The sequence below is a fragment of the Eublepharis macularius genome, chromosome 6, assembly GCF_028583425.1.
Source record: "Eublepharis macularius isolate TG4126 chromosome 6, MPM_Emac_v1.0, whole genome shotgun sequence".
Classification (NCBI taxonomy): Eukaryota; Metazoa; Chordata; class Lepidosauria; order Squamata; family Eublepharidae; genus Eublepharis; species Eublepharis macularius.
Window position 1 is genome coordinate 126,731,589 of NC_072795.1, and position 24,415 is coordinate 126,756,003.

Sequence of the window (24,415 nt, forward strand, 5' to 3'; positions counted from 1 at the left end):
GGGACGGCTTCAGTTATGGCATACCAAAAAACTGTGTGCTGCCTTGTGGCTCACAAACAAACATTAAAAGATCTAGAGGAGTTAGCCATGTTAGTGTGTAGTTGCAAAATAGTAAAGAGTCCAGTAGCACCTTTAAGACTAACCAACTTTATTGTAGCATAAGCTTTCGAGAATCACAGCTCTCTTTGTCATATGCACGCATCTGACAAAGACAGCTGTGGTTCTTGAAAGCTTACACTGCAATAAACATGGAAAGTGTTCCTTAAGAGAGGTTGCAGGGGTCTCAGCCTCCTAACTTGGCTGCCCTCGATGAGAGATGACTTCGAGGTTGCTGGCAGGGTTTGGATGCGGAGTGTGGGATGCACACAGAGATTGAAATGCTACAGCAATGCACAACACCACTGTAGGCTCCCAGTCTGATCTGGGAATTCCGCCATCCCTGCCATGCCCCGTGATGTTAATGCTTACACCGGAGGCCCTGTGGCTTAAACAGTTACTGGAAAGCAATGCCAGAGAGTCACGCTAGTCAACACCAAGCGAGGAAGCGGCTTTCCTTCTCCGCTTGCCCAAAACTAACAGGAGCAGAGCTGTTCTACGGTCCAGCTGTGCAAGTGAGAGGCTTTGACTAGAATGACCCTCGTGGCAGGGGGAGCGAGGACAGTGATGCCGCCACTGACAAGCAAGGAGGGCCCTGGAGAAATTCCCTTCTGCTCTCACCCCTCTGGATCCTCATTAGAAACAGGAGCTTGCGTGCGTGTTTCTGTGTTAAAACTAACACAATCCCAGGGAGGACTCAACATGCATAGCATACAAATTATTTTCTAATTACACAAATCAAGCTCATTAATACGTGCACTTTTGCTGGTGCCAAAGAGAAAGGGGTCTGGCTCTCGGGTTCTAGCTGCCTTTCTTCTCTGAGAAGGCCCATACCGTGCCGCCTCTGCCTAAAGACATGCTTACACCTGTGTCTCAATGAATGCAAAACGTTCAGTTGTTGAAACACTACCTTTGACTCCAGGGCTGAGCCTAAAGTACTTTCGAGAACTTGTTTAGTTTGAAACAGGGGCAAAGGGCTATGCAGAGCATCACACCACTGTGTCCCTTGCTCATTTCCCCCCTCAGGGCTGCGTCTTCTCATATTCCGCCGTTGCTGACACCACCTTTTTTGCCCCCTTTCAACGGTATGCAGCACCAGAAGTGAATGAGATAGCAGCTGCTGGTAGGTGGAGCAACCACTTTGTGAACACCCCCCCACACACACACACATACACACAACATCAGCTATGGTAAATCGTTCTGCAGTACACTGCTCCTCCACCCCTCCTTTTTGCTTACATACGCTATTTATTGGTAATTATACCTAGTTGCAGCACACACTGAAGATCAGCAAATGCAAGACTCCACGGCAATCTTTCCAACTCTAGAGCAGAGTTAGCTCCCTCTCTCCCTCCCCAACAGGCTTGGGCAAATAATATCCTGCTGGGATAGTAAAAACAATTGCAGATGATTGCACCTCGTCAGCTGCTTTGCAGAATATGCATCCTATACTAGACTCTCACATTGCACAGTATCTCATAGCACAGACAAAAAGATGCGAATCACAGTTCTGGCAGTCACAGCACAGAAGTTAAAAAAAAAATGAAACTAGCACTGGAAGGTGACTAAGGGAGCCACCCTAATAGATGCCTCTTGAGCGGCTGAAGAGGTTCACCAAGCCCAATACCAGACAAACGCCAAGAGGTGCTGGCAGAACTCAGACTTAACCTGTGACCCTGCAATCTAAAAAAGGCGCAGGAGCCTTGCTGGAACAAGAGAGGTGGCAACTCCATTGCTCTGCCTTGCTTTCTGTTTCAGAAATGTGTAGCGAGTTTCCCAGCTGTGTCTCTGTTTGAGGCGGGCTTGGTCAGTACAGACTTGCTGCTCTTGAGTCCTGATTGAACTCAACTGTCTGCAAAATGGGATTCAAGCCGGGATGGTGCTCTGTTTAGTTGTGCTCTAGCAGGGAGAAGGAGGGCCCTCCACCCCACCCCTCACCCATCACTGTTGGCGTCTTTTAAATCATGGGGGGAATGGGATGGAGAACCTCTGGCATGAAGCAGGTGGCAGCAGGGCTGGCCCATGGGTTTTTGGTACCCTAGGCGAACTCTAACTTAACTAAACCAACTTATTCAGCAGGCTTTTTTTACATAGGTAACAAAGCTGTGCTATAAGGAAATGGTTCTGAGAGATGCTTTGATAAAGGGACAGTGACTGTAGACTATACTACTGGGTATTGTCTGATGCCATAAGTATGTTCCTACTGAGTCGTTTCCATGTCGTTTAATATGTCATCTCAAATTGCTTATGTTTCGTTTCAGCATTGTATCAGCTCTATATCAGATTTCGGCTTGTTTTAAAATTTCTGCAGTCTGTTTATTTGAATGTCCCAGCCATTGATCGTGTTGATTTACAATGTGTAATCTGCCTTGAGTCTCAGTGACTATAAACAACAACAACAACAACAACAACTACTACTACTACTACTACTACTACTACTACTACTACTACTACTACTACTACTACTACTACTACTATGTGCCCTCCAACTCAACATATGAAACATCAAGGGGCTCGTTCCAAGGGCTGCATTCCTGTGCATGCTTACTTGAGAGTAAATCCCATTGAACACAGTGGAAATTAGTCCTAAATAGGCGTGGCAGACATGCATAAGAGGAATGCGGGTTTCTCTCTCTGTCTCTCTGCCCTGTATATTGGGGCTGCCTGTGGCCCTCTAACTCTCTGCCCCCCACTCCCCTGGCTCTGGTGCCCTGGGCCTGGGTTTGCCTAGCGGTCAGGCCAGCCCTGGGGGGTCAGTAATGGAGATGAGGTGGGGGAGATTGGCAGCTAAAATGATGGGTCTGTGGGACAGCCAATCAGCAAGAGTGGCCCATCTCAAGTGATCGTGTTGGCTGGTACAACACCGCAGCTGGATCTGGCAGGAGGAGTGTAGTGTGTACCAGGGACTTAAGTTATGTCCAGAGGTAGAAGGAAGCCAGTACAGGCCTGTAGAGGGTACCAGCAAGAAAAAGGCTGGAATGTGCCACCTCCTGTCTTCTGCTTTGAGAGCTGAGAAGTTTAAGTTGCCGTCACCCCAGGTTTTACTCGTGCATCCCCAGTGTGCCCTCTGCCTCTCGCTGCAGCCCTGTCTGCCTTGGTATCCCCTGGTGTCAATGCCAAGGCTCCTGGGGTATCCGTCCCAAACATTCAAGACTGCTCCTTGTTCCCATGTGCCTTTTTGCAATAGCGGTCAAAGGGGACTGCTCCAAGCACTCTGTTGTGTGGGCTGGCAACTCCAGGTTGGGAAATTCCTGGAGGCTGTGAGGTGGAGTCTGGGGAGGGAGCTCAGCAGGAATGGGACGTCATAGACTCCACCCTCCCAAGCAGCTGTATTCTCCACGGGAACTGATTTCTATATGCTGGAGATCAATTCCAGGAGCTCTCCAGGCTCCAACGGGAAAGTGGCATCCCTAGTTCTAACCCCTTTCCTCCTGTCCTGTTGCTGGCCAGAATCAGCACGCGTCAACATGCAGCTCTGCCCAGCGCCCCCCTTGGTGGGATGCTCACCCTCTTGGGTAACTTTTCCCCAATGAGCTCTTGGGGAACTGACAGGAATGCCTCTTGTGACTGTGCCTTCCCTTGCAGCTGCCCCAGTCTTCATACCCCTTTGGCTGGTACTCCCGAGCCTCCGCCCACTCTGGTGGGACCAGGACCCTTCTGCAGGGGAGGTCTTGGGTGTTCCACAGGAGATGCATCTGCCGAGAGAGTTGCAGAGGCGCATGGGTGCAGTTTCGGGAGCAGCCATCTCTCCATCCCTGGGAAGGGTGTCTGGCACGGGGGGCCACGGGACGTGGCATGAACCCACGTGTGCTGAGCTCCCCGACGGACATTTGTTCCAGGGCTCCTACTAGCCATGCAGCCACAGAGACTTGGTTCCCTCCCTTCTTGCGTTCTGCAGGAGGGCAGTGGCGGGCTCACATCAGGACTGTGTGGCCACATCAGTGGGTGCTGCTTTGTTTCCTCATGGGAAGGGGAAATTATCAGCATGCAGTGCAGTGATTGGTGGGTCACGGTGCGGTCGTTATGTTATGCTATTGCTATGTTTGCAGCACCTTGGAGTCATTTACGTACCTGTCTCCCTTCTGCCACGTGAGCCCAAGATCCCAGCTGTGGCCACTGAGTTGTCCTGGCCTCAGGGCCTCAGGACAGGGTGGCCAGTCGGGTTTCTCTTCGAACTCATCAGTCCTGCTTTCTATATCAGTCAACCTTTTTATCTACTTCCTCTGTGCTTTCTAATTTTAACACTGATGGATTGGTCAAAGTTATTAAGCTCATCCAAGAAAATGTCATGCTTCCGACTTAATTCTTACTAAATATGACGCAGGATGTAAATCAATGGACGTACAACACTCCGCCTGAAATGCATCGGTTTTGCCTGTGGTTATACAAAGTACTTCTAAGCATTAAATTAAAGCATTTCAGACTTCTAAAAACTGCTCTGTCCTTGAACCTGTGCAGTCCCTCCAAGTTTTGATGGGATCAATAGGCAGATGATATTAAATACATTTTTAAAAATAAAAATAAATAGATTTTCCTAGACTGTACAGGTTGTACAAATTCTCATCGCTTGCTCAGGTATATCGGTGATGGTGGAGAGTCCTCAAATCATAGCTGACTTATGGCAACTCTTAGTGGGGTTTTCATGGCAAGAGACTACCAGAGGTAGTTTGCCATTGCCTGCCTCTGCAACCCTGGTCTTCGTTGGAGGTCTCCCATCCAGTTACTAACCAAGGCTGACCCTGCTTAGCTTCTGAGATCTGACGAGATCAGGCTCACCTGGGCTATCCAAGTCAGGGTCTTCCAACAATTACAAGACCTCTCCAAGTCTGTCAGTCACTGCAAAATCCCCTTCATGCTTTTCAATGATCACAAAAATTGTGCACCTCAAAAGTGCCCTATTTTTATATCTAGACAATATTTATGTCAGTGTGGTATAGTGGTTAGAGTGTCAGACTAGCATATGGGACACCGAGGTTCAAATCTCTGCTCTGCCATGGAAGCTCACTGGGTGACCTTGGGCCAGTTACACCCTGTCATCCTAACCTACCTCACAGGGTTGTTGTAAGGATAATATGGAGGCAAGGAGAAGGGTGTAAGTCACTTTGGATCCCCACTGGAGAGAAAAGTGCAATATAAATACAGTAAGTAAGTAAGTAAGTAAGTAAGTAAACAAGGTAGCACTTACCTGTAACTGTTGCTTGTTGAGTGGCATTCTGTGCAGGCACACATGGGAACTGTGCACGCCCAGGCCTGCTGTGGACATTCCAAAAGCTCCTAGAGGTGTGAAACACTCACCAATCCCTTTCATAAGCTCCCCGTCCCGGCCTGCCTAGGAAGGGGCGGGTGAGCAGGTTTCTCCCTCAATTCTAATGACGGCCACTGGAGAAGGATGAAGATCTCACAACAGGTCAGAGGGAGGCATGCGGGCCTGCACAGAAGAGCAGTCCACAAACAACAGTTACAGCAAGTGCAACCTTGTTTTTAGCATTGTGGCTTCTGCGCAGTAGTCCTACATTGGGACAGTAGAGAGCGGACTTAGCTTGGAGAAGGGCGTCACACTCTTCGATTGAAAAGATTCTTCGGGACATCTCGGGATTCTACTGCCCCATCTCGTCTGGAGTCTACATCAATGGCGTAACGTTTGAGGAATGTTGAAGGTGTTGACCAGGTGGCTGCTTTACAGATGTCAACTAGTGGAGTACCTTGCTTGAAAGTTGAAGACACAGACTGGGCTCGTGTGGAGTTGTAGTGGGCACATTCGGTTGGATTGGGCATAGCAGGTTTTGATGGGCCATATAATCCACTTCAAAATGGTCAGCCTGTGTACTTTTTCAGGGGGAGGAGGCTGAATGCTATAAACAGATGGGGATCTTTGAGGAAAGAAGCTGTTTCGTCCAAATAGAAAGATAGAGTATGCTTGACATCCAGTGTGTGTAGTAGTCTTTTCTTACTGTCCTGTGGAGATGGGGGGAAACTCTGGTAGCATTATGTCTTGTTTAAGGAGGAAAGTGGAAACCACCTTGGGCTGAAAGGGCAGGCGGGGAAAAGGACCTTATTGGGGGAAAAAATAAAAAATGGGTGTGTTGCAGGGGGGGGAGATCTGAGGGCTTGCAGTCCACTCACCCTTCTGGCAGGTGTGAGGGTCACTAAAAACCCATTCTGGCTCACAGAAAATGAAGAGGACACGTGGCCAGGAGTTCTAATGGCCTGTATGTGAGGGTTGAAAGGACTACTGGGAACTGGGAGAAGAGGCTGGGAGAAAAAGACTGGCCAAACCTTCAAGGAATGCTTAAAACTGGTTTGGCAAAGAGAGATTTTACTCCATGTGGTCATGACAGGTGGAGATGGCCACCGAATGGAGAAGTTAGCTAAGCCCTGGTCCTTAAGCCGCCCCAAATAGAGAAAGATCAAGAGTAGAGAGAATGTGTAAGGCATATGTCAAGTATTAGAACTGACGGTGAAGCCTATAAGGGTGTGATGGTTCCAAGCAATTGTCTCCACTATCCAGTGCCATTGACTCATTTTGAACACACGGCTGAGGTCCAGGAGATGGAAGCAGAGGGGAAAGAGCCATCGACATCTTCAGACAGTGATGGCAGCGTTGCCAACCTACGTCTTGGAGTCAGAGAAGGTGCTCTTGGAACTGGTGCTGGATCCGAACAGGGAGCCGGAGCCGAGGAGGAAGACTTTCCCCCCCCGGAAGGCCAGGTCTGTAAAAGGTGAACGAGACTTTTCAGGATATTCAGTCTTCATTTTTGCTTCCTTCACTGACAGCTCCGATTGGCTCCTTGGTGGAACTGAGGACAACGTCATTGGAACAGAAGAGTCCTTGGAACCAGACGCAGGCACTGGGCCTGTTAATGGAACAGAGGAGGTGTGTTAGAGTGATCTGATTCCTTGAGGGTGGCTGCTGGATCTGTTGAGGCGGAACCTTTAAGGGCTGATTCCCGTATCGGAGCCTACAGCCGTGACACCCTTGCACCGTGTGCTTTTGGCAAGAATTGGCTGCATATGATGCACCTCATGTTGTCACGTGCCTCGCCCAAACACATTAGGCATTTATCACGGCTGCTGGATTGGGCCATCTTTGTCTAGAAGTGGGAGCATTTCACCTAAGAGTGCCTTCCATGCCATGGAACCGAAGGCAGCAGTTCTCATACGAATGTCACGGGTCAAAGAGAGGAGAAAGAGGAACTGAGGGAGGGAGCCGCTTACCTGCCCTTTAAGGACTGATTCCCATAACACAGCTTTAAGTCGTGGTGCTCTTTCAGGGCATGCTTTTGGCACGATGCACCTCATGGGGTCATGTGCCTCACCCAAACACATTAGGCATTTATCATGGCTGTTGGACTGAGCTGTCTTCCTCCTGCAGCAGGAGCATTTCTTAAAGATGTCATGGAAATGAAGGCGGGAAGTTTTCATAGCAGCATTGAGGAGAAGAGGAGAAAAGAACGTTCTTCTACACTGGCGGCAAAAGATGAACTGAGGGAGCCACTCACCTGCCCTTTTATAAGCGCGCCGGAGAAATAGGGAGCACGTAAAAAAGGATGGGTGAGCATCTCGTGCTTATAGGAGCTTTGGGAACATCCACGGCAGGGCTGTGCATGTGCAGTTCACATGTGAGACTGCACAGAAGCCACGATGACAAAATGCAACAGGTTTCTTTCTTCCTTTCTTTTTTTAAAGTGTGGTCAATATCCTTTTCACTTACTACTAAGTACCTGGAAGCGGGGGGGGGGGGAGGATACTAGTAAATCTGGAAAACAACAGCTGTGAATAACTGTTAAAAATAAACATGTACCAGTGGAAGGCAGGAGGTACTTTGCAGACATGATTGCATCTTTTGAAACAGCAGTTTGTGCATCAAAAACCAACCCTAACATTTGGGTACAACTCTAATTGTTTTTGATAGATGGCACAACAAACACACACACCAGCTTCTAGAAGAACATCTTTCAAGTTACAAAATGCCTATTTCTAAAAAGTAGAAATATTAAGGAGCACATGGAGATCAGAGACATCTATGCACAGCAAATTTATTTTCCTCCCTTTTGTAACTAGCTTGCTAGCTTCCTCTCATTATTATCTATCTTGCTAGGTTTGCAAAGCAACAATGCTCCCAGAGGAATGGATGCTGCTGTGTCCACATCCTCCACACACTGTGCTCCTGCCCCACACAGCTACCACAGAGGTAACAGGTTAGCATAACAGGTTAGCAACAGGTAGAGTGAAGGTTTTCAGCAATCAGATGATATTATCTGAGTTACATCCCAACTGGACATACCTCTGTTCACTCACCTGATGATGGAAGCCAGAGGAATTCCCAAGCTGTCCTCCGAGTGGCAAGGACTCTGCAGATTGCTCTTCCTGCTTTGTCCTGCATCCTCTTCCCTCTCGGTCCAGGGGGCCTCCGTGGCAGAACTAGTCCCAGAGTCGGGCTCCAGGAGGGCCAGAGGAGCAAAGTTCTGCTCGATGAGCTTGGCACTGTCTCGAATTTGCTCCTGCATTTCTGGGCTAAGGGTAGGGAGGTCAAAGGTGAAGTACGTGCCAGTGTGTGTGTGAGCAGGAGAGGAAAGGATGTCGATGGAATCGAGGCTGGTGTAGGAGGTGCCTTTGGCTCGGTGGGACTCCATGATGCTCTCAAAGTGTTTGCTGAACGAATCCATGCCATCTTTGGATAGACTGTGGCCCAGGAGGAAGGGCACCGGAGACTTAAGCAGCCCTTGGGCGTCTCTGTCCATGACCCTTGGGGTAGAATAAGAAAGAGAGAGAGAGAGGTGAAGCTTTTCACAGATCTTTCCTTCCTCCTCCTCTCTCACCCAGAGGAGCATCTTAGCACTGTCCTTCCTGTCTCGCTGACTGGTGCCCCTTTTCCTTCCAAAGACAGAACATGATTTCTTCATTATGCATTAATTGTTCCCCACTCCAATTCCTCATTAATCGTCTGAATTAGAACAGGAGTAAGTCTAGTTTCCACTGGGGAAGTCGGGCTTGGAGGCTACTTTAAAGAGGAGCTGGTATGTGGGACACCCTTCCTGTACATAGCAAGTCTTGGCAGCTTCTCACGGAGGTTGAGCCAGAGCAAATTAATGCCTGTTTATCTTATTCAATTTATATCCTATCTTAAGCCCGAGAAGGAGGAGAAAGAAGAAAGAGAGAGGGGTAAGAGAGACACCCTGGTTACATCCAGGTTAGGTTACTGCAATGCGCTCTACATGGGGCTGCCTTTGAGAAGTGTTTGGAAAGTTCAATGGGTGTAGAATGCTGCAGCCAGCATGTTGATTGCAGTGGGTCAGATTCCTCCAGTCTTGGCCCATTTACACTGGTTCCCAATTTGTTTCTGGGCACAATTTAAGGTGCTGGTGCTGACCTTTAAAGACCTATATGGTTGGGACCAGGGCTTTTTTTCTGAGAAAAGAGGTGGTGGAACTCAGTGGGTTGCCCTAGGAGAAAATGGCCACATGGCTGGTGGCCCCGCCCCCTGATCTCCAGACAGAGGGGAGTTTAGATTGCCCTCCGAGGGCAATCTAAACTCCCCTCTGTCTGGAGATCAGGGGCGGGGCCACCAGCCATGTGGCCATTTTCAAGAGCTTCCGGAACTCCGTTCCACTGCGTTCCTGCTGAAAAAAAGCCCTGGTTGGGACCAACATACCTGACGGACTGATTAATAAGTCTGATAAATGTTGCTATTGCATTGTATTTCATTGATGGCACTGCTGTTTTTTAATAGTGCAACTAAAATATTTCTTTCTTTTGACTGAGTCTATTTTTGTAACCTTTTAAAAACCTGTTATTCACATTTGGAAATCAATTTGAATTTTTTAGGTGAAAAAGATTAAACCAAGCGGAAAGTATCTTTATATCAGCACACTGCTGCAAAGCCAAAAGAAACTATTTTCTGAGTGGAAGCCACTCCACCTTACCACGTGGGCACAGCACCATAGCCACGGATATACATTTAGAGGTTATATGTGAGAGCTCCAATGACTGAGCAGGCCAGCAAGGCAGCAGGTGAACTGACTAGGGAGAGAAGACTGAGGCAAAAGAGCTGTTTTTAACTTATACAACCTACCCTCAATCTCACACCAGACCATCAAAGCAGCAAAGGGGAAAAAAGCCTTTATGGAATTTACCAAAGAACTTTCACACATGCCAAATAATGCACTTTCAGTCCACTTTCATGCACTTTAGCTATCAGCTGCAACAGAATTCTCCCATTTCCTGCTCTGGTTTTTTGGATAGTTTTTTCCCCATCGGTTCTGTCCCCATCTTGCTTTGATTTACTTCCTGATTTCTGCATACATTTTTTGGCCTTTAGTTTATACTTTGTTTTGGTTCCTCCCCCCCCCCCCATTTTTTACTGGTTCTTTTGAGCCCGCTTTTATCCTGGTGTTTTTCTGGAAGCCTATTTTGAGGTGATTTTTTCCCCTTGTGCATTTGTTTGTTCAACCCACTCTCACCCACCTCCACCTGAACCACTTCTTCCCTCACCTTCCTCTCCCCCTGGTTTTTTTCTGTATTTTTTTAATCGTCATTTTCATAGCATTATATTGACCTACCATTGTAACAATACATGCAAAAGATTTTCTGAATACTGAGCTTTTATTTTAAAAAAAGTAAGTCTGTAGTTCGTTCCATTGTGGAGATATGCCTTTTCCCTTATATCTCTGCAAGGAAAAAGGCTAGAAAATTACTTTTTCGAAAAACAAACGCTGGAATTCAGAGAATTTGCTGCATGTATTGTTACAATGATAGGTTGATAAAAAGCTGCAAAAATGACATTTTTAAGAACAAAATCCCCAAAGCCCTAGAGGCCCAGAGGGAATGGTAGCTACTTCTGGCCCCCAAAAAGCAGCATGGTTTGAAAAGCACATAGCCACTACTGCTCTGGGCTCCATGCCGGCAGAGGCCAGTTTGTCCCACTGGTGCTAGCTTCTGCCTCCTAGCTCTGGGAGGTCTTTCCAGTTTGGACAATAGGGAGGGGGGATTTAGGCAGGTGTGGCAGCGCTGCTCCCCTTTCAGGCTTCCCCATGCAAAGACCTCCCCATGTGTTCAATTTTTTTTTTTCAAAATTCAGCCCCTATATCTCTATAATGTCATAAGCATGCACAAAAATTAAAAAAGGAATGGTGCTGTGACATCAATAATGACATCAATGACAACAGCAACCTTACTTGAAAATCCCGATTATTTACGACACGTGCAGAACCAAAAAAACTGATTCTACAACTGTAAAAATGCAAAAGAGGGCAGACGTTCAGAGGAACTGTGCCCAAGCCAATTCCAATGCTTGGGGATCGACTGCGAAGAAAATCGGGAATAAGTCAAATGTGCAGAAAAGCCTGCAGTAAAATCCATTTGCAAAGTACACTGGAAGTGGACTAGATGCAGAGGAGTTAGCCGTGTTAGTCTGTGGTAGCAAAATCAAAAAGAGTCCAGTAGCACCTTTAAGACTAACCAATTTTATTGTAGCATAAGCTTTCGAGAATCAAGTTCTCTTCGTCAGATGCATGATCCGATCTGACGAAGAGAACTTGATTCTCGAAAGCTTATGCTACAATAAAATTGGTTAGTCTTAAAGGTGCTACTGGACTCTTTTGGAAGTGGACTGAAAGTGCAGCATTCAGTGCGTGTGAATGCAGCATTATAAAGCTTTGGAAGATTATGAGGGTAGAAAATGAACAGAAGGGTAGAAGCTATGCAGTGGTTTGCACTGTGTCTCGTAGGCAGAAGGATCCCATGGGTACACTTAATACAATGAGTTCCTAAGGAACCCATTCCCCACTGTGAGAATAAGATTGCTGACCTAGGGGTGCTGAGTGAGGGACGTACATGCAGCCTTCAGGAACAGGGCAGGGAGGGCCAGCTCTCTGGGTTCCAGCTCCTTTGCTACTACACAGAATGTCTAGGGCAGAAAGATTCTAATGGAGTAAGTAAGCGATCCATTTCTCAGGTGACAATCCTCTCTGGCCAAGGATATGCCTCCAGAAGTATATCTGGCTTCATTGTGGAAGATTTGATCAATAAAAACAGAGAGACAGATCTGCAATCAGTATGTTCATGCCCACCTGATGAGGTCATGGACATCACAAACATGCAGAGAAGCTGTTGACAGTGGAGGGGAGAAGTCAGGGTACAGGTCTATGCAAAGAACATTGGGACATTTAACTGTGGCATCCTGGGAGCCAGTCGGAGTCTGTATGTTATGATGAAGTTCAGAACACACAAATCAGCAGGTTCAGAAACATTTTCCATTCCACACACAAAGCTGCAAGGATGCACTGTAGGGATAAGGAGATGGGTTTCAAGAGAACCGGTTTGGATTTGTTAGACAACGGAAACCAGTAAAAAAGAGATGAGTTCTACTTGAAATGAGATGCAAGCAAACTTAGAAACAGAAAGATCGTAGGGAAACTTTAGACAGGTGGGCTGACAAGAGCTGAGAAGCATCTGTTTTGGGATAACTCATATTTTCATGGAGGATGATCTGAACGGTCAATGTCCTCAGAGACCAGGATAGACATTTATCAACACCTTGCAGAAAATCAAATACTCAAAGACAGAAGCCTGAAAGCCAAGGTGGAGGAGCTCAAGAGTCTGGTATTTGAAGAGAATGGGAACACTAGGAACCTAATGGAACTATAAAGAGTCCAGTAGCACCTTTAAGACTAACCAACTTTATTGTAGCATAAGCTTTCGAGAACCACAGCTCTCTTCATCAGATGCATGCATCTGACGAAGAGAGCTGTGGTTCTCGAAAGCTTATGCTACAATAAGGTTGGTTAATCTGAAAGGTGCTACTGGACTCTTTTCTATTTTGCAGCTACAGACTAACACGGCTAACTCCTCTGGATCTATGATAATGGAACTGTGAAAATCTAGGAAATACAGAAGCATGTGTCATACGGTCATCCCTCAGTATAAAGTGTACAGTCAGCATGGGGCAGCTTTCATTTGTGTGTGTGTGTGTGGTGTATCAAAAGAAGGACTGAATGCAATGAGAAATCGTAAGAGGACAGGTCATTGGGCTAGAAAACACCATGCATAGTTGCTGCCAGTCAAATGAGACAAGAGCGCACGAGAGAGAACAATGGTTTAAACATAGTGTAAGGCAACCTGGTGTGCTCCTCTTAGCATTCACTTCCCATATTGCATTTCTCAACAGCCTCCTTTTCTTCAGCTTTACAGTTAAACGGGATCTGTAATCTTGATCACTGCATTTCAGATTCACCTTGGGTAGATGAAAACATCATATAGTAATGGGGACATCAGCTGTCCCTGAAGATCTGATTGTGGTCTTGAGATACACAAAGCAATTAGAAAGGTAGCCCAAAAAATGTGATAGAATTAGGCAATTTATGTCACTGATTAACTGGTTCTAGTCTTGGGTAATAGGTAATAGGTAAGAGAACCAGCTTTGCCAAGGATCCATCAAACTCGGCTTCTGCAAAGAGAATTCTTGCCTCATTAATCTTTTAGAATCTTAGAAAGCATCGACAAGAAGGTAGATGCAGGAAATCCCACAGACATTATGGGTTGTATCCTAACTCCTCTTCTACTCACATAGAGAACATGGTCCACCTATACCTGAGAGCACAACAAGCCGTAGTGGGTGATGGTAGAGGAGGACAGTTCGGCATTGTGAGTGCTGCCACACTTGGCTCATGCTGTTTAGGATCCAGTCCAATATGCCTGGATGTCCAAAAAGCTTTTGTCAAAAATCCCTCACCAAAGGTTCCTAAATAAACTTAGCAGTCGTTGGATAAAAGGGCCGGTCTTCACATTATTACTTTATCTTTCTCACTGAAACTTGCGGAGTGGAAACTGATGAAAGAAAAAGAAACAGAAAGCAGAAATGGACAGAAAGTGATGGTTGTTGTGGGTTTTCCAGGCTGTATTGCCGTGGTCTTGGCATTGTAGTTCCTGACGTTTCGCCAGCAGCTGTGGCTGGCGAAACGTCAGGAACTACAATGCCAAGACCATGGCAATACAGCCCGGAAAACCCACAACAACCATCGTTCTCCGGCCGTGAAAGCCTTTGACAATACATCGATGGACAGAAAGTGTTTACAAGGGAAGGAAATAAGTAGTGGATCTGTAGCAGGTTTGATGCTTCTACTGTGTAGCAAAATGAACTGTCCAGGTTTACTTGGCCATTCAGCATTCCATTTGTTTGCTAGTAGTGAAATAACATGATCCCCATACCTGTTTTTAAGGGGGAGAAATACAGTCTCTCTTTCCTCCGCTACACAACATAATGTATACTCTGTTCTAACGATGAACACCAATTTGCTTTCTCCACTTGGTATCAAAGGGGAAGGGAAACATAAACCTGACCTGAAATGGCTCTGGGGGAGCTACCATTTTGCCATGTTGGACTAAGTTTACAGGTATGCTTAGGCATTCCTATCTGGTAAAAGGCACCACCCAGTCAGGTTAGCATATCTGTCACTCCCTCCTAGATCATCTTCCCAGTGCCCCCCCTCTTTCCCCTTCATTGCTGCTCAGACAAGGATCAGCACGTGTGCCAGATCATCTGGTTACTCTGACCTATCCCTTTCACCGTTGCTTCCTGTCCAGGCCTCTTCTTTCATCCCCTCACCTGGTTGTCACCATCAATTAAATTTCAGTTTTAAACTGGAGCAGCACCTACAGTATATGTGCAGAATGTTTAGTCCTGCAAAGGTGTGAGACCACAATAACTGGAGGACTGTTGGCAGCCCCACAGAATAACCAAGCCCATGGCTGTGTCTCTCCCACTGCACAAAACTTACATCGGTGGCCCATGCCTGGACAGATGACAAAGTCTTCTAGAGGGCCACTGGCCAAGCCTAGCCTGTCTTAACAGGAACACAAAACTTAGAGCCAAACTACAAGTGACGCCTTACACAGGTTGGACACTAGTCGGCTTCCCTCAAGTTTTGATGGGAAATGTAGGCGCCCTGGTTTTACAGCTTGTCTCTCCATTACAGCTGCAAGACCAGGATGCCTACATTTCCCATCAAAACTTGAGGGAAGCCGACTAGTGTCCAACCTGTGTAAGGCGTCACTTGTAGTTTGGCTCTCAGTTATTCCAAGCCAGCAAAGCCTTGCGGCCTTGTTATTCTCTGGGTCACCGCAAGACAGGCAGATCACACTAAGAAACCCATCCTCACCTCACTGGTTGCTGTTGTACGGCTTCAAACACTTCATCGTCTTCATTGACCTCTATCCCATTTTTCAAACACTTGCCCTCGTCCTCCTGATTGTGCTGAGTAAAGGCCTCCCCCGGAACAACACTCCCTCTCCCCAAGGTTCCAGTGAAGCTCTGATTGCTCTCACTGTCCTTCTGACTCTCGATGGCTGAATCTACTTCCTCCTTCTCGGCCAAGATGTCATCAATGTTGGTCTCATGGTAGCACCTCAAGGGAACAGAGTCCAGGTCAGTCTCAGAATACTTCACTGTTCTGCGGATAATTCCGGTTTCACAGTTTCCTGGCTTCGGATTGCCTGAAGGAGCCATCTCGATTTCCACCTCTACGTGACACAAACTGTGCTCTGATGTCATCATCTCTTGTTTTACCCGTGCTGAGCGGCTGGATTTCTCAAGGGTTGGAGACTGAGGATCAGGAGCCTTCTGAGGGGGCATCCCTAGAACACAGAGACCCCAGGTTACGCACAAAACCCCTAAACAAAGTCCTCAACAAAGCTGAAGTTTTGCCTTATCCGCATTGCACCACGTTTAAAATGTTTCTACTCACATTACATTTCTGAGGAGACTTAAAACAACAAAAAGCAACAAGGTAAAAACATCAGCAAATAGACTTAAAATGGGGAAAAAATGAAAATAATTCAAAACAGCATCCTATGTAAAAACTGGGGTGATCTTAAAGCCTTAAGAATAGCCAGTATCAAATTGGAAAGAGCCTTTTAAAACAACAGGATAAAAGCAAGTCTTCTTTTAAAAAAAACTTAACAAGGAAGGATGATCTAAAAGGCGTGGGGAAATTTTATAAAAGCATCTGCCTCACACCTCAAAGCTTGTAAATTTAGTTTCAGGTGAATTTCTGTGGAGACTGCAGAACATGAGAGCCACTACTGAGAAGGCTCTTTCTTTGGTGCTCAGCCATGTAGCCTCTGAAAGTGGGAGATGTGGATCAGGGCCCTTCACCCAGCAAGGGAAAAGGGCTGTGGCTCAGTGGTAGAGCAACTGCTTTGCATGTGGAAGGTTCTAGGTTCAATTCCCAGCATTTCCAGTTAAAAGGATCAGGTAGGAGGTAATGTGAAAGACCTCTAGCTGAAACCCTGGACAGCGACTGCCAATGAGAGTAGACAAGATAAGACAGCTTTATGTGTTAGTGGAGGATCCTGCCCACACAGAAATTTTCTAGTACCTCATGCAGAATATATTAAAATTTAGATTCCCAATGGAAGCTAAGACCCTGACCTGGATAGGCCAGGTAAGCCTGTTCTGGTTAGATGTCAGAAGCTAAGCAGGGTCGGCCTTGGTTAGTAATTGGATGGGAGATCTCCAACACCGGCCAAGGTTTCAGAGGCAGGCAACGGCAAACGACCTGTTAGTCTACTGCCATGAAAACCCCACCAGGGTCGCCATAAGTCAGCTATGACTTAAGGGCACTCTCCACCACCATGGAAGCTAAGAATATGCTATTAGGAATACTGCCTAATAAATTACCAAAAGTCTTGAAAGTGATATTTGAATATATGGTGACATTGGCTATAATTATTTATGCAGCAAAATGGAAATTTGTCTCAGTTTAGAAGAATGGGAAATTAAACTTGCCAAATATGCAGTAATGGCGAAATTGACAACTTATTTGAGAAATAATCAATCATGAAATTTGAGGAGAGGTGGAATGTGTATTATGCAAGCAAGAGACAAATCTAGAATGAGAGTTTTTTAAATAAAAAAAGAATTGTATATACATTATATATAAATGTACTGCAATGTAGAAGCAGAACAAGAATACGTTTTAAATCTAACATCTTGAACATAAATCTATACCAAAGTAGTTTTCGACTAAAAGCATTCCTTATTATCATTTTTATTATGAGATATAAAATAGACTTTCCCTTTGTATTTTGATATGTTATCTATTTGTTAAAAGTTATAGTGGCTATATAAAAGTGGCAAAAGTATGTAATACTGAATATGTGATAATGCTGCAACAAATAACGTAGTTGCAAAACAGATGAGCTATGAAATTTGAAACTCAAAATGCTGAATGTTGAATATAAATACTGAATATTGAATATAATGTTGAATATAAATTTGAAACCTAAAAGGTTGAATATAAATGGATCCCAACATAAGCAAGTATTATGGTAGTCAGGCATGTCTTTAAAAAATTTAATGAAGGAGGTGTTGAGAAGATGTACTTTCTGTTTTATATATCTTTGTTATATATAATTATTTTGATTCATACAACTATCTTATATAATCCCTTTTTCCTGTACCCCCTATACTATTACTTTTAAAATATATATATACATTTAATAATAATAATTAAAAAGCAAATTAACAACAACAACATTCGATTTATATACTGTCCTTCAGGACAACTTAATTCCCACTCAGAGTGGTTTAGAAAGTATGTTATTATTATCTCCACATGTTTAACTACATGTTGCATGGTCCTTGGGTCCACCATGGGGACTTTTAATCAGACATGTTTGGGAATTCCTAATGAGGGGGGATCACACGAGCAAGGGGAGAGGATGCGTAAACCCCTGCACCGTTTTCCAACCTGAAACAGCCACAGGGAATCCCCGCTTACCTATTGGAAGACTGGTACATTGTGATGGTTTGCACACAGGTTTCCTCAATGGGGCTGTCATGTTCTGACTGTGTTTCATGTGTGGTCAAACCTAAGAGACTCCATTTTAATCCTGTCAGTGTTTTAAGTGCTTCTTTTGCAGATGGCAAGCAATTCAGTAGAAGATATCTTAGAGAAGAGGAATGTTATGACTACAACCTTTCCAGTCTTGAGAAGCTTTCATTTTCCCAGCCTCGGGCCGTTTGTTTTGAGAACTGTGGGGGAGGATGGGGCCTGCAGGGGTTTGCTATTCTGTACCTTAACCTTTGCCTGTCATTCATAACAATACTTGTGTATCAGCCAAGATCATTGTATCTTGGATAGTGGACTATAATGGTTGTTTATATTCAGTAAATCTTTTGAAACCAATGGACTCATGTCTAATTGCAAGAGGTAACCTGGATTGCAACTTTTAGTAAGCCACTGCCTGACAGAGGCAAACAGTTCCTCTCTCAGGCCCATTTCAGGTTACAAAGATGGTGTGTGGGGGGATTAAGCACCCTTTCCCTATGCCCCATGGCCCCAATCTGAACCGGGCCTCACACGTCTATGAAGTTTAAGAACTCTCAGCACATCCCCTTCAAATTCCTCATGGCAGACCCAGAAACGAACCAAGGACTTTGTCATGTGTAGTTAGGCCCTTAAATTAAATTCCTTACCAAGATTAACATTTGCAGCAACTAACCACATTTTAAAAGATCTGTAAATAGGTACGTTAACTTAATAACATTATAATAACGTTCGATTTATATACTTATCATAATTGTTGAAACAGGTTCAACTTACAGAAGCCTACCCTAAACCAAGATGCAATGAAGCAGAAAGAAAAGCCTGCCGGGCCACATGGAAATAAGGAAACTCTTAAATATCTTAGAGAGCTGAATTTCTAGAAGGGATAAACCTCCAACTCTCTCCCCACTAATAGGGACAACAGTGCGAATAGCAGATGAAAAAGATTTTTTTTCTTTTGCAGAGGATAGAATTAGGATAGAAGAGGAAATATCCTTGGGGGCGGGGGGTAGTGGAAAGTTGGAACCTTGTCCAATCTGGTTCTTTCCTCTCCTGGGTAAAATAGGGGAGCTGGTAGAACCCATTTTCCTACACATTCAATCGTATATTACCTTTGCTGGCATATTTGTAAATAAAGGAAATATTGCAAAGGAATCTTAAGCCCCCAGCACTTCCACAGGCAAGGAAAGGAAGCAAAGCACAGGAAGTTCTGTGCTCGGAACTTCTCTCTGGTTAAGAAAGCTGGAGAGAGCATGAAACCGTCTGTTCAAATTGCAATGCCCTTCCTTTTCCTGGTGACCCAGTTCTGTTCAAGGTAGCCCATTTATTTCCTGGACACATAGACAAGCAAAAGCTCTGGAGTTTATCCCTCTGAGCCCTATTACATTTCAGTGCTAATCTTTGCAGGGGTGGAGACGAGCAACCAAGCTGTGTGCTAAGCAGCAATGCAAGAATCACATACAAGGAGCTTGCTCCGTTGGGGAGCTTCCTCTCGAGTTGGGCGGGAAGAGCTCCAGTCTGCCATTTAGTATGTTGGAAATTAGCTCCCTCCTTCTCCCATGGATCTGCTTGAGAAAAATGACTTCCCAATTATTCTCCTGCTTTCTCCTTCCCAGTCAGCAGGGTAGACCCTACTTGCTATCTTATCCCTCCACCTCCCTCCAATCTAAGGAAACTTTGCCCAAATTCTGTTGGAGGAAGAGCCGCTTAAGTTAGGGGAAGGCTCCTTCGAGCTGGAGGAAATACTCTTTAGAGGAAATGTTGGATCCACCCCAACATTTCTAATTGCAAGCAGGGTCCCAGCCTGTGGGGTGAACACCCACACAAGTTAATACTCCAGTCCAGATGGAATGTCATGAAGCTCAAATGAGGGAGTGACGATGGTATTGGATAATCCTGGAACATATCCCCAGAGAAATGGCTGATAAAGAGACACCCTGTGAAAGGCACTTCTAGTCTCCCTTCCCCTGAGGCCCTGAAGCTTAATACTGCACACGCCAGGCAAGACCAACCCAAAGAGAAGTGTTTAAACCCCACCGAGTTCATTGGTAGAGATCCAAATGCGCTTCATCTTTCCACTGAAATCAGCACCGCTGGGAAGTTCTTTGGCGGGATTCCACATGGTCCCCTATTCAGTTCTACATCCAGGGTAAGTGGGCAGGATGCAAAGGGCCAGCTGGAGACCTCAAGAATGTGGCTGATGAACTTCCAACACAGAAAGGTGGATGCCAGAATTCACCATGCAACTGTGGTCATGCATGAAGCAAAGATTCCCAACTCTATTCCCTTATCTCCAGGGCTTTTTTTCTGGGAAAAGAGGTGGTGGAACTCAGTGATGGAACTCAGGACCGCACAATGACGTCACTGGGTCAGCTGGAACAAGGGGGAGTTTTTTAAAGTTTAAATTGCCCTTGGCGAAAATAGTCACATGGCCAGTGGCCCCGCCTCCTGATCTCCAGACAGAGGGGAGTTCAGATTGCCCTCCACGCTACTGCGCAGAGAGCAATCTAAACTCCCCTCTGTCTGGAGATCAGGGGGCGGGGCCACCAGCCATGTGACCATTTTCAAGAGGTGCCAGAACTCCGTTCCACCATGTTCCAGCTGAAAAAAAGCCCTGCTTATCTCCCTTTGGCCTGTCAAAATCTCTCAGCCTCACCTGCCCCTCTAGGATGTTGTGTTGTTGTGAGGATGTGTTGGAGGAGAGAATGCTGTGATAAGCTACTCTGGGTCCCTACAGGCAGAAGAGTAGGATATCAGAGTTTAAAAATCATTTGCAGAGGTAAATGCACCTTTATTTTTGCAGTCATGCATTTGATTTTTGCTTTGTCTATGTTCTTCCTTCCTGAATTTCAGGATATTGTAATCAACACAGCTGTCCACTAATAGATAGTGTTCTGAATGTTCAACTTGTTATCTAAATAATACAAGGCCTCCAGTTTTTGCACTGCCTACATGGGACAAGTCCATTCCTTTATCCAGTCTCCCAGAGCATGACAACTCCCATAACATGACAACTTCCTCGATCTCTGAGCTTAGGGTTAGTCAGAGGAAATTGGTGGCAACAATCTACTCTGGGGTGCAAGAGCCTGTTGCCCCCTATAGCCTGTTTAGTCTTGAAAAACCTTCCCCTAGGAATCTCCAGGTCGGGACAATGTTCCCTAGTGGTGTGAAGGTTTTGACAGTCTTTGTACAAGTACTCCAGTTTGAGAGAAATTTGTGGGGCTGATGGATCTCACACATACTTCTATTCCAAGAATACAAGGGGACTGAGTTATTCTCTAGAACTGTTAGGATTTTCTAACCTTTCAACAGAGCCATTCTACAATACTGTGGGGAACACCTATTCTCAGCGCATACTATGCCAGGTCACCTGCAGGTCAGCCACGTGTTGCAAACACCTCAAATCAATACTGAGTCATAGTAAGCAGCTACTATTAATTTGCCATACGGTTATATTTGTTTGTGATTTAGTAGTGTGAATAGTTTTAATTACAGGGGGGTTTTTTTAGGTAACTGAAATTAAAACTAAATGCTTTTGTTTTAGATGCCAAATATAAGCTAAAAAATAAACAGCTATGAAATTTGCTATCAGTATATACGTAAAGTATTTGTACCTAAGGTCCCCCCCCCTTTCTTCAATAAAGCTACATCTGAACACATTTTTGCCTGGAGAATCCTAACAGGATGGTGTTTGTCGTGGATGAAGATTCCCCCTCCCCCTCCATTCTAGCAATGAGCCCATTACCTGCCCCAGGATGGTCCAGTGAGCCATAGAAAAATTCCCACTTGGCCTTGGCCATGCGCTGCGCATGACTGGAACTCTCATGGGAATATGCCCACGGGCTTCCCTGTAGAAAGAGAGAGAAAGAGGAAGATGTTTGGTCAGGGATGGTGTGGGATGGGCAAGGGGGGCCACATCCCTGACACCCCTGACAAGAAAGGGGACGGGCTCTTACAGCACAGTACCTGACATTCCCCACTCTGTGTGCTTCTTTGGAGCATCGAGAGATCCTCGGAAGGGCTGCTCATCCCATTGGCAAGGGAGCTGGAGAAGCAGTGTGCATTGAGGGGGTGTGGGCTTCCGCTGCCCAGGCTTAAGTAAGACTGTGCACTCTCAAGGAACCTACTTCCAGTCAGGAGAGGGTCTGAAGCAGAAGTCTCTAGCTTCAGCTTGTGACTCAAGTGCTCTTGGCCTTGACCAATGAGGGTTGGTTTGCACGCAGGGCCAGGACTGGCGGAGCTGCAGTTGCCTGTCCTCACTTGAGGGTCCATGCTTGCAGCTCGAGAGGCAGGCTCTGGGGACGTGGGGACTTTGTGCTGTGGAGAACACTGCTGCTTCATGATGGCCTGGCAACAGTTCCCCTGCTTGTTGGAGCCACAGGGGAGGGCTGCCCCAAGTTCCAGGCTCCGGCTCAGGCCCCCCTCCCTCTTCGACTCTGCCAAGGGGAGGCCATTGAGGGTTTTCACACTGGCCTTTTCAATAAAGCGGAAGGTCACCACAGAGCTTTGTCCACCAGGGACTGGGGCCACCAAAGGGACGCGGCTGCCTGGGGAGCACAGTGAAGGCGGAGGCCTGCTCCTCACGGGAGTACACGGAGCCGTTACTCTCCCAGAGTTGGGGCAGTTGCCGTTGCCAAGGCAACTCATCTCTGTGACCTTGCGGATGAGGGAACCTGTGCTGTTGTACATGCCCAGTTGGGACCGCCGGGCTTCAGGGGTCAGTCCCTTGCGGAGAAGGTGGAGCCGGCCAGCATTGAGGTTGGGAGTGAGACAGTGCTGGGGGCTGAAGACAGCAAGGTCCACATTCCTGGAAGGTGACAGCCAAGGCCTTCTCTCCAGAGCTCGAGGGAAATGCTGAGGGGACATAGTTCTGTCTCCCTCAGGACGGAAGCACACGATGGCTCCAGCTTGAGACATCCTGAAGGAAGGAGAGGGTTCAGGTGTGGAGCTGAGAGGTGTAGAAGCAGGAGAAGTTTCCAGAAGCTGTTGAGATGAAAAGCCTAATGGAAGCAGCAGCTACATGTCCCTGAAACAGAGAGCAGAAGGTCAGAGGTCAAGAACTCGAGACACCGCAAGCTAGAGGAAGATTAATAATAACAATAATGTAACATTTGATTTATATACCACCCTTCAGGACAATTTAACGCCCACTCAGAGCAGTTTACAAAGTGTGCTATTATTATCACCACAACAATCACCCTGTGAGGTGGGTGAGGCTGAGAGAGCTCCCAGAAGCTGTGACTGACCCAAGTTCACTCAGCTGGCTTCAAGCGGAGGAGTGGGGAATCAAACCTGGCTCTCCAGATCAGAGTCCCGCTGCTCTTAACCACTACACCAAACTGGTGGCCAAACCTTACATTGCAGCTGTCTAGAAATTACCTCACAGAATAAACACCATTTCCTTACAGATTTTTGCTATGAAATACATGCAGATTGGACTAGAGCTCACAGTCTGCACTACTTTCATCAAGGCCGAACTTTTGCTGTAGAGGTCTCACAGTTTTCTGGTACTCAAGCCCCCCCCCAGATAATGAGACCCCCCTGCACCCCTGCAAGAGGGTACATTAACTGTCCCTAGGACCCTCCTCCTGCCACAAGGCTCATCCCTTGACCTCAATCTAATCACTCTCTATCAGTCTAACCTACCTCACAGGATTGTTGTTTAAGAGATGAGGAAGACAGAAATGACATACCCCACTCTGACCTCATCGGAAGGATGGCTGGATAAAAGTGTACAAGACAGTCTGTGACGTGAATGGCAGGAAGAAACAGATTGGAGACCATAAATCCTGCCTTAGCTAAGCCCGTTTGTGCTTGTCACCAACCAACTCCCCCCTACTCCAGTTTTCTGGCATTTGCAGAGGGCTGGAAGCACAACCAGGGATTTCTCCCCCGTGCTGGGGTTACGGAGAAGGTAAGAAAGGGCAGGAATGAGTCTGGCTGTTTGCAGTCCAAGCAATCGGCTCTGCACCCTTCTCTCTGGGGCAGCTCCTGGCTGCTTGGAAGTGAGAGCTGAGCAGCGACGCACACCCACAACCAGACCAACTGTGGCCACCTTGGACAGCGGCAGCTTAAGCAAAGGAGCGGATTGATCACCGAGGTTGTCTTAAGAGGGAAGCTTTGCCCTGAGACACTTTGAGCTCTCTTCTCTCCCACCACTGTGCTTCTGCGGGATAAATCCTAGGCACTTTGTTCTCTGCAGAACTTCACTCTCATTCTGCCCTGCATCTGCTGAACATACAAAGAGAACCGGATGACTTGGCCTGACCATAACACTTTACAAAAAAGGCTGGGGAGGGCACACAAGCTCCAACTACTACTCTCTGGACTTGGTGCTTCCAAAAGTGGAAAACACAGAGGGGAGAACCCCACCCTTCTTCCCCCAACCCATTTCTTCATTTTGTTTACCACGGCATGGCTGCCTTAGGCTAACCCATGGGTTTCCACTCCCTAAACCCTTTGAAGGTGGTACATTCTACCCTGCAGAATGGCTT

At 46.4% G+C, this 24,415-nt stretch overlaps 1 protein-coding gene across 1 annotated transcript in view; it reads right to left on the reverse strand.

The window, feature by feature from the left end:
* PSD (pleckstrin and Sec7 domain containing) overlaps positions 1-22,838 on the reverse strand; it is a 74,816-nt gene extending 51,978 nt beyond the window's left edge. The window contains exons 1-4 of the mRNA XM_054982994.1: positions 21,888-22,838; positions 21,667-21,769; positions 15,252-15,726; positions 8,395-8,841 (exon numbers count right to left, since the gene is read on the reverse strand). Coding sequence (XP_054838969.1) covers positions 8,395-8,841; positions 15,252-15,726; positions 21,667-21,769; positions 21,888-22,838 — 1,976 coding nt within the window. The remainder of the gene's footprint in view (positions 1-8,394; positions 8,842-15,251; positions 15,727-21,666; positions 21,770-21,887) is intronic.
* Between the last annotated feature and the right edge of the window lie 1,577 nt (positions 22,839-24,415).